This window comes from Gavia stellata, chromosome 1 (genome assembly GCF_030936135.1).
Source record: "Gavia stellata isolate bGavSte3 chromosome 1, bGavSte3.hap2, whole genome shotgun sequence".
In the NCBI taxonomy this organism is placed as follows: Eukaryota; Metazoa; Chordata; class Aves; order Gaviiformes; family Gaviidae; genus Gavia; species Gavia stellata.
Genome location: NC_082594.1, coordinates 50707156 through 50716792, shown reverse-complemented (window position 1 = coordinate 50716792; position 9637 = coordinate 50707156). Strand labels below are relative to the sequence as shown.

The window sequence follows — 9637 nt, the reverse complement described above, 5'->3', positions numbered from 1 at the left end:
CTACAATGTTAGATGAAATAACTAGTTCTTTAACATGTTCCAATATAGCACAAATACACCTTTAACCAGTGCTGCTTACATAGTCATAGCAACAGGGAGATGGGAGATTACCAACTGAGAAAATGTAAAAGTATCCCAGTACCTCTTCATATCTTCATATTCCAAGGCATTTTCCATGTTAGGAGTAAAACCATTCCTATTCAAAAAGCAACTGTGATGCCAAAGCCAATTTGCTTGTGTTTGGTTAAATATGGGACTTCACACCCAGAAGAAAGGTATAAGTGGGAAGCTCATTGTCTTAGGATTTTAGAAGTTGCACAGGCAAACAGGAGGTAAAAGACATCAGATAAGGAAAGGAGTCAAGGAAAATAGACTTCTGTGCTCTTTCCCCTATCTGATCTACTGAATAATTTGGAGGGGATAATAACGTGAACTCCGGTTATTCAACCTGTGTACGGATTGCAAACTGGGATGCATATGACGAATTTTAAAGACCCAGATTCATTGGCACTCCAGTGCTGCATGATCTTTCACTTTACCACACTCTCTAAATAAAAGAGTAAAAAATTTCAGTCAGAGAGATCCCAATCAACCTGATCGAGGAACAGGTATTTCCTTAAAACACCTAGAGGCAAGCCTCTTCTCCTAAGAAAACATGTTTCCAAACTTAATTCAAGAAGATAAGGAAATCTAGAAATTTAGGATTATGGCACTGAGTAATGACAGATTAATTTCCTGGCCCTGACACACCTTTCCTGTGTAACTTGACTTACAGAACCAAAACTTCAGATACGAAATCTAAAATGGATGATGCCTCTTTTTTTCCTTTCTGTCTAGTCTTCTAAATGCTAACCTTTGCATGGCAGATGCTCTCTCAATACATACATCATATATATGAGACATAAATCTCTCTATATAGTTCCATGGTGTACAGCTGAAAAGACAATGGGTTCCTTATCTAAATACTCTTTTGGAAGATACATAGCACCCATAAACACTCTTACATCTTCTGGCAGACTTTTTACCTATTTCTTTCCCACTTTGAAATTCTAGGGCTCCAGATGGCTTCCACTAGTTCCCACCTCTCAGCAGATCCCTTGGAAGAAGCAGGCAATTTGTCCTTCATGCTTTGACAACAGGTCATTGTCTCCTTCCTCTTTTTTGATTCGTATTTATTTATTTAATATCTTGTTAATGTTCAGGTCCTCTGGTTGCATTTTGATTGTTTTTACGGTGCCTGAGCAATTTTAATAACATGAAGGTAAAGATGCTTAGAAGCTTTATTCTAAGGCAGGAGGAGAACAAGCTCTTTAGTCCTCCTGCCCCACATCCCGGTGAGCATTCACAAGGCTGCAGATTTTCTGCCTTTCCTCCCCTGAGCCTTTACTCACGGTGATCTTGTCACTGCTGCTAACACCCAGTGAGTGGGTCCCCTACACCGACCTTCACCCCACCCTTGTCCCTTCCCCTGACTGTCTCGTCTCCCTCCAAGGAGTTTCCTGGTGGCTTCCCTGCCTCCGGCTCCCCTTGCAGATCGAGGCTGCATTTTTTGACCCACGGAAGGTTTCCAGCCAGCCTAGCACACCCCCGCCCCCCTCCCGACATCACCGAGAGACGAAGTCAAAGAAACCGTCAGGAGAAATGAATTAATGCGCCTCAACGTGGCGCCAAGTTTCCTTCCCTCTTTTTTTTCCTGATGAAACCAGTAATATATTTCTTGTGGTGCTTTCTGTCTCAGTGGCATTTTATCTCTTCTGGCCCGCTTGTAATTTATTGGTCAGGCTTTTTCAGGGCCAGGGTTTCTCACTTTTTGTCTGTTTCGTTTCCTGCTCCTGCCCCGTTTCCTCCCCCCGTTCCCCCCTCCCTCCGTAGTCCCTGCCCACCGTAATGAACCGAAAGGCCAAATCTTCATCCTGGGGACCCGAAATGGCCACGGTAACTACTGTAACTTGTCTGTGGTCTAATTACATGAATTTGATAAGATCATCGTCGGCAGGATGTCTAATTTACTGGCAAGCGGCAGCCAGGGAAAAGCTTTGACCAAATTAGCATGCCTCCGGGACCAGGGGGTGCAGGCTCCATATGGTTCCCTGGCTTTCCCTATAAATAACCCTCCTCCAGCCCACCCCCGCGGTTACATCCCCCCCTACCAGTAAGCCGCAAAGTTCACCAGCGGCGCCGGACGGGAGAGGTACAGCCCCGGGCTGCAGGAGGCACCCGGCGGCCGGGCTGCCTCTCCTGCCCCCGCCTCCTCCTTCTCCTCCTCCTTTTCCTCCTCCTCAGCGCGATTTGACAAGGCAGAGGGGAACGCGGGTTTCCACTTGCACCACCAGAGGTGCAACTGGTTCTTCTCTCCCAGGCATCTGAAACCCGTCCAAATGATGCAGAAACTTTTGTATGCTTGGCTCCTTTCTTTAAGGCCAGGCACCGATTTTTCCGCTGTGTAATCTCTTTTGTCAGAAGGGTGGGAGCTGGAAAGGGCGGCGGGGGCGGGGGAGGGAGGAGGGGGGAGGGGGTCTAGGGAAGCAGGCGTTTTATTTCCACAGAGAGGATATTAGGAGCATCCCTAGAGAAATATCTATACATGTGTATACATGCATCTCTAGATTTTTATATACAGATAAGAATGTCAAGATGCAGAACTGTCAATTTCAGCCCTGTCCTCCCCTCCTTAAGGGAGACACTATACTCTGTGGGAACAGGTAGAGTGATTTGCTAACAGTGCAGCAATCCCTTCCTCTCTAGCCCCCTTCTTCTCTGTGATCATCTAAAATATTTTATATATATATATAATGTAATAACTCACGGTTCAACATTGCACAGAGAATGCCAGCAAGAGACCAAATCCAGAATGAAACACTATAGGCTGCAGGGGAGGAAAAAATGCGTTTAAAGCAACGATAAAAATGGCGTGCAGAATAATTACCTCAAATTGCTATTCGCTTGACACCCTGACACTAATTCTGTTCAAGCCATTGGGAAATACAATAAGACAAACGCACCTTCCTGCCTGCTTGTGCAAGTGTGAGTGTGTGTGAATGGGGGCAATAGGGAACTGGTCGGGAGGAGAGGAATGCTAAACTTTCCATCTTAAAAGAAAAGAAATAAATTAAATAATCCATTTAGGAGAAAGCATCTAAATAGATCGACAGCTTTTAATGCCAACGTTTCTAACGCTTGCCCTGTACGTGCATTGATTTTTTTCTCCAGCATTCCCTCAGCAGATGGATTTTTGCCACTGCAGCTCAGCAGAGGGTGTCAGATCTTTCAGAGTGCACCAGGTTGAAACGAGCAGAGCCTCTTAGCAACTCTCCCTCTGCGTGCATGTGAGTGTGTGCGAGCGTGCGACTCGGCAGCAGCGGAAGAAAAAGGAAAGAAGAGCGAGCGAGCGAGGAGGGGAGGCAGCGCGGCCGGCAGGGCGAGGCGAGGCGAGGCGCGGCGCGGCGCGGCGCGGCGCGGCGCGGGCGAGCGGTCGGGCGGCCCCGGCCCCGCGGCAGGCTCCGGCCGCCGGCAGGCATGGGCAGCCGCGCAGCGCAGCGGGGTCAGGCGCCACGCAGCGCCGGCGGCTCGGCGGCCAGCGCCTAGGCTGGGGCGCGCTTTCAGCACCGGGGCGCTGGACAGCGCCCGGCGGGCATTGGGCGAGGAGCGCGGCTCCGCGGCCGCGCGGCAAGGTCAGTCCGGCGCGGAGCCGCGCACAGCGGCAGCCTCCGCGGCCACCGCCGCGCTCTCCGCCTGCGCCTCTCTAACATGCAGCGGCGGCCGGTGGCTAGCAGCACCGTTCCCGTGCCGGTGAGCCAGCCCGGCCGACAGACCTCCACTTAGCTGCCCGGGAGGCGTCAGGGAGGGGGATCCAGGAGAGGGATTTTTTTTCTCTTCTACTTTTTTTTTTTTTTTTGCGTGCCTTGCAGTACGTGCCTGGATAGTTTGTGGATATAATTATTGACTGGAATCTGTGCTGTTGCAGTTGTACGGGGAGGGGGGGGGGGGAGAGAGAGGGAGCGAGGAGAAAAGAAAGAGTCCCCCTCCTCCGCCGACCCTCCCTGCTCCCCCTCCCCACGTTTTTTTTTTTCCTCCCCCTTTGGTGGTGGTTCGGACATTTCATGTATTGAATGAACTGGAATTGCTTTCCGTGTGAGGAGGATGGTTGCTGTTACTTTGTGATGAGATCGGGAATGAATTGCTCGGTTTAAAAATGCTGCTTTGGATTCTGTTGCTGGAGACGTCTCTTTGTTTTGCTGCTGGAAACGTTACAGGGGACGTTTGCAAAGAGAAGATCTGTGCTTGCAACGAGATAGAAGGGGATTTGCACGTAGACTGTGAGAAAAAGGGATTTACCAGCCTGCAACATTTCACCGCCCCAACTTCCCAGTTTTACCATTTATTCCTGCATGGCAATTCCCTGACTCGACTTTTCCCTAATGAGTTTGCTAACTTTTACAATGCAGTCAGTTTGCACATGGAAAACAACGGTTTGCATGAGATTGTCCCTGGGGCTTTCCTTGGGCTGCAGCTGGTGAAACGCTTGCACATAAACAACAACAAGATCAAATCGTTCAGGAAGCAGACTTTCCTGGGGCTGGATGATCTGGAATACCTGCAGGCAGATTTTAATCTATTGCGGGATATTGACCCTGGAGCATTTAGGGACTTAAACAAGCTAGAGGTGCTGATTTTAAATGACAATCTCATCAGCACCTTGCCCCCCAACGTGTTTCAGTATGTGCCAATCACCCACCTCGACCTCCGGGGAAACCGTCTTAAAACCTTGCCTTACGAGGAGGTCCTAGAGCAGATCCCAGGCATTGCTGAAATCCTGCTAGAGGATAACCCCTGGGACTGCACTTGCGATCTTCTGTCATTGAAGGAATGGCTGGAAAACATACCCAAAAACGCTTTGATCGGCAGAGTGATTTGTGAGGCTCCCACTAGGTTGCAAGGCAAAGATTTAAATGAGACCACAGAGCAAGAGCTGTGCAAAAAGAACAGAGTGGATTCTAGCCTAGCTGCTCCCCCTGCCGAAGAAGAAACCTGCGATCCTGGTCCCATTCCAACACCCTTTAAAATACATGGCAAAGAAGACCCTGCCACGCCAGGATCTGGTCCAAACGGAGGTACAAAGATTCCTGTCAACTGGCAAATCAAGACCAGACCCACTGCTGCCGTGTCGACAGTTAGCGCAAAGAGCAAGCTACTGGCTACCGTGTCCTGCCCGCAGATCTGCAGCTGCGATCAGATCCCTGGCTTGGGTTTAAAGGTTAATTGCAATGACAGGAATGTGAGCAGCTTGGTGGATTTGAAGCCCAAGCCATCCAATGTGCAGGAGCTGTTTCTGAGAGACAACAAAATACACACCGTCAGAAAATCCCACTTTCTGGATTACCGGAAACTTAATTTACTTGATCTGGGGAACAACAACATTGCCACCGTTGAGAACAACACCTTCAAGAACCTCTTTGATCTCCGGTGGCTCTACATGGATAGCAACTACTTAGACACCCTGTCCCGGGAGAAATTTGCTGGGTTGCAAAACCTGGAGTATCTGAACGTGGAGTTTAATGGGATCCAACTGATCATGCCTGGAACCTTCAATGTGATGCCCAAACTGCGAGTCCTCATCCTCAACAACAACCTGCTGAGGTCTCTCCCGGTAGACGTGTTTGCCGGGGTCTCACTTTCCAAGCTGAGCATACACAACAATTATTTCATGTACCTCCCAGTGGCGGGGGTGCTGGACCAGCTCACCTCCATCACCCAGATCGACCTGCACGGCAACCCGTGGGACTGTACTTGCCCTATTGTGCCTTTCAAACAGTGGGCGGAGATGCTGCGCCCCAAGGTGATCATGAGTGACCTGAGGTGTGAGTCTCCTGAAGATTTCTTCAAGGAGGATTTCGAGTCTCTCTCCAACGACGTGATTTGCCCTCAGTTAAAAATCTCGCCCACATTAACTTCTACTAACAAAAACAGCACCGGGTTGACAGAGACAGGTACTCACTCCAACTCCTACTTGGAGACCAGCCGGGTCTCTATTTCGGTGCTGGTGCCAGGGCTCCTGCTGGTTTTTGTGACATCTGCCTTCACGGTGGTTGGCATGCTGGTGTTCATCCTGAGGAACAGAAAGCGGTCCAAGAGGAGGGACGCCAACTCCTCTGCATCCGAAATCAACTCCTTGCAGACCGTCTGCGACTCGTCCTACTGGCACAATGGGCCCTACAGCGCCGACGGGGCCCACAGGGTTTACGACTGCGGCTCCCACTCCCTGTCGGACTGAGGCGGTGTGCGGGGTGGGGGCGGCCGCCACCTGGAACCGGCCCTTCGTGATCTGGCCGGTGGGGCGGCAAACGCGGAGCGGGGACGGCTCTGCACCTCGGCTACCTTTTGTGAGAAACAAAACACACGCACGCACGCACGCACGCCCCGCCTTACGACCCCCATAGCAAACACCGAGGCCCGGTGCGCCGTGGGGGAGCCCGGCGCCGGGGCGCATCCCCGCAGCTCGGCGCAGCCCGGTGCGCTGCTGGGGCTGCAACCGACAAGCGAGGACCTGCTTTTTCCGCTCCGGCAGGGCGAAACACGTTTTTTGGGGCTTTTGTTCTATTGTGTTGGGGTTTGTTTTGCTTTTTTGCCCTCTTCCCTTGTGACCGACCCCTCTGCGAGAGGCCGGGAAGAGGAGGGGGGCGGACGAAAGGCTGGTGTCGGCCTCCTCCTGACAGCAAACAGGAGTGGAAAGTTGCACGAAGGCATGAATGTAATGTAAATAAATGACTCCGACTCAGAAACAAACAGACAAATGGACAAAAAAAAAAAAAAAGTGCTGCATGGTTCGCATGGATACAACGCACCCCAGGGACGCTCCAGCCCTCAACTGGAAGCAGCGTCTAGTTCACACCATCATCCCTCTTACCTGATAAGTCCCTTCGTATCAAACCTTCTATATTGAAATACAGTATAACAATAAAAAGTGCCATTTCGCCATTTTTGTGTGATCAATAGGCAGTAGAGATCGTACTTTTACTGTGGAAAAAAATGTAAAGGTTTTATTTAAGACATAGTTGCATGAATATTCTCATAGGACTTTTTTTTCTTTCGGTTTTTTTTTTTTTTTTGAGGCGGGAATTACTTTACTGGGAGAGATTTGCTATGTTGATGGTGGGTTGTGTTTCGTTTTTCGGGGGGGGAGGGGAGGCTTTGGTTTTGTTTTCTCTCTCTTCTTTTTCGATATACATATTCGGTATTACCTTTCCATCTGAATGTAAAAATTAGTACCCTTGATTTTTATTATGGTAACAGTGTAAACATTAAAAAAAAAAAAAAACCCACAAAAAAACCAAGGCAGTTAAGCATGACCAATTAATGTCACTCTAGTGCTTAGGCTGCAAAGTTTAATGGTAGAAAATTCTGTGCTGTTGTAAATCTTACTATAACTTGAGGAAACCAGAACTGAGGAAGCAAGTGAAACTTACTAATTCTATTCGAGGATTTTATAATGGCATATTTTTTCAGTATTAAAGTGAAAATGTTTTCAACTCCGGGTCCTTACCATTTTTCCAGCATCAGTTCTTGCAAGTGGGCTATTTGGGTTTAGGGGACAGAGCCTCCTTTCAGTGCTCTCTGTGTGTATTTCTCTCCCTCTCCCCTTCTTTCCCTCCTTCCCTCCCTCCCTCTCTCTCATTCATTGACACGCAGAGGCAGAAACACACTTCCCTCACCCCTTCCCCAACGTAAATAACACACAGAAGTTTCCTGCCTCCTCCCCTCTCCCTCGCCTCCTTTTTTTTTTTTTTTTTTATAATGCGGCAGTGAATCCCTTTATTAATACTGTGAATCTCTCGCTGTTGCTGCCGCTGCCGCCGCCTCTGCTGCACACACTGCAGATATATTAAGGATGTTAGTGGGAATTTGATTTAATTGACTCTGCCTAGCTCGCTCTCATTAAGCCGGAGCCGGATTCCACCGGTCAGCACTTCAGGCCCGTAAGCAGCTTGCCGGATTGCCGGCGAGGCGGGGCTGCTGCGGGCGGCTGGGCTCCAGCAGCTGCTGCAAGTGGGAAAACTAATTAGCGAAGGGACTTTCCCATCCCTGCTCCGGGTAGTTGCACCCTTTGATATTTAATGCTGAAAAAACCACGGCGCAGTGCTGCAGTTGGACTTCAGGCAGCTCGCATTTGATCCCGTTCCTGTAAGGGAAGGTGCCCCTAAACTCAGTAAAACCTGTAAAGGCGAAAGCCCCTGCAGATCACTTGTAACTCACAGCTCAAGTCCCAGTGGAGATATGGAGAATTTCAGTCACGTTGCTTCTGGCTTTCTCCAGGCAGAGAATCCTTTTACAGAGTAAAACACCGTAAGGGACTTGCTAAACTTCAAATACTGATTCGGTTTGCTTTATAGAAAATGCCCACCTTTGGGATATGTGAGGAGAAAACAGACATACATACATACACACACATTGCACTCTTGAAAACAAGGCAAAAGCCTGATCCCGGGTGTTCATGAAGTATTAAATGTGGGGAATAGCTCGTTCCTCCAGAAACCTTTATCATTGTGGAAAGGTCTGCAGTCTCCTAGAAAATACCTTGAAGTTTGGTTGTGTAGCTCTGAAAACGGATGTCCTGCTTAACTATACAAACCATTCCTATTTCGAGTGCCCTTCTTTATTCCCCCTTCATTCTTTGTTAGACTGACTGTTCTGTCAGGACATTCTGTGTAAGACAAAATGATGGCAGTAGAGGCACTAGTTTGCCATTGTGCATTGTGCAATCTACCAGACTGAGAAGAAAAATAAAAAGCATTTACAGATGAGCCAGTATTTCTGTCCTCAGGAGGCCATCAACTTTAGCTTAGGCATAGTCCAAAAAAAATTTAAGAATAAGCCAGTGCACCCATAGATGACTACATAAGTCTTGCTGCCTTCTCCACCATGTCGTGATAAAATTGAAGAACTAAGAGCGTTAAGCATACATACCATGCTAAAAAATCATAGTTGTGCTACAAACACTGTTACAGAAGTTAAAAGAAAAGATGTAGTAAATTAAAGATATGTCAGATCACTGAGATCAGATATGCATGCATTCCAGGTAATATAATGCTAAATATATGTAATTTTGATTTGTCATCATTGACAAATAGCATAAACTTGTACCTTTCCTTATTTACTTTCCTTAAAGTGCTAGTTCATTGGCATACTTAAATAGAAATCTCAGTTCAATTGAAGTGTTGAAGATACGCATTTATCACCCTGTTTCTAGGCTGGGGTTGGGGGGAAATAACGAAATGACCCTTTCTCTTCCTATGTCATTTTCTCATTTTAACATTCACATGATTCTTTCTTCCATCTTGCAGACACTCGCCCTTAAAACACATAACTCTCTGAGATGATATCATAATTACCAGGTTTTGAATTATGATGTTTCTCTTATTTGCATGTTTAGCACTTTCGAGATTATTTTTATCAAAATACCCCACTCAACCAAAGAGAAAAATAAGAGAAAGAAAAGGGATGAGTGAGGATTTATTGAAGAAGAGTGAAGTGCAAATATGTTAAATATGTTTAACTGTACGGCATTAACAAGAATAACAGAAAAATTAAATGTTTTATTCATTTTGACAAAGCCTAACTGTCGTGATAATACTTAAACATT

The 9637-nt window shown here is 47.7% G+C and overlaps 1 protein-coding gene across 1 annotated transcript; it reads left to right on the top strand.

Annotated features, from left to right (window-relative positions):
* Positions 1-4192: 4192 nt before the first annotated feature.
* Positions 4193-6271, top strand: SLITRK1 (SLIT and NTRK like family member 1). Its single transcript, XM_009820440.2, has one exon. It carries the CDS (start codon positions 4193-4195, stop codon positions 6269-6271), a length of 2079 nt encoding a protein of 692 aa, XP_009818742.1.
* Positions 6272-9637: the final 3366 nt, after the last annotated feature.

Coding starts and splice junctions, on each gene's coding strand:
- SLITRK1 (XM_009820440.2), top strand. CDS start 4,193: ATGCTGCTTTGGATTCTGTTGCTGGAGACGTCTCTTTGTTTTGCTGCT.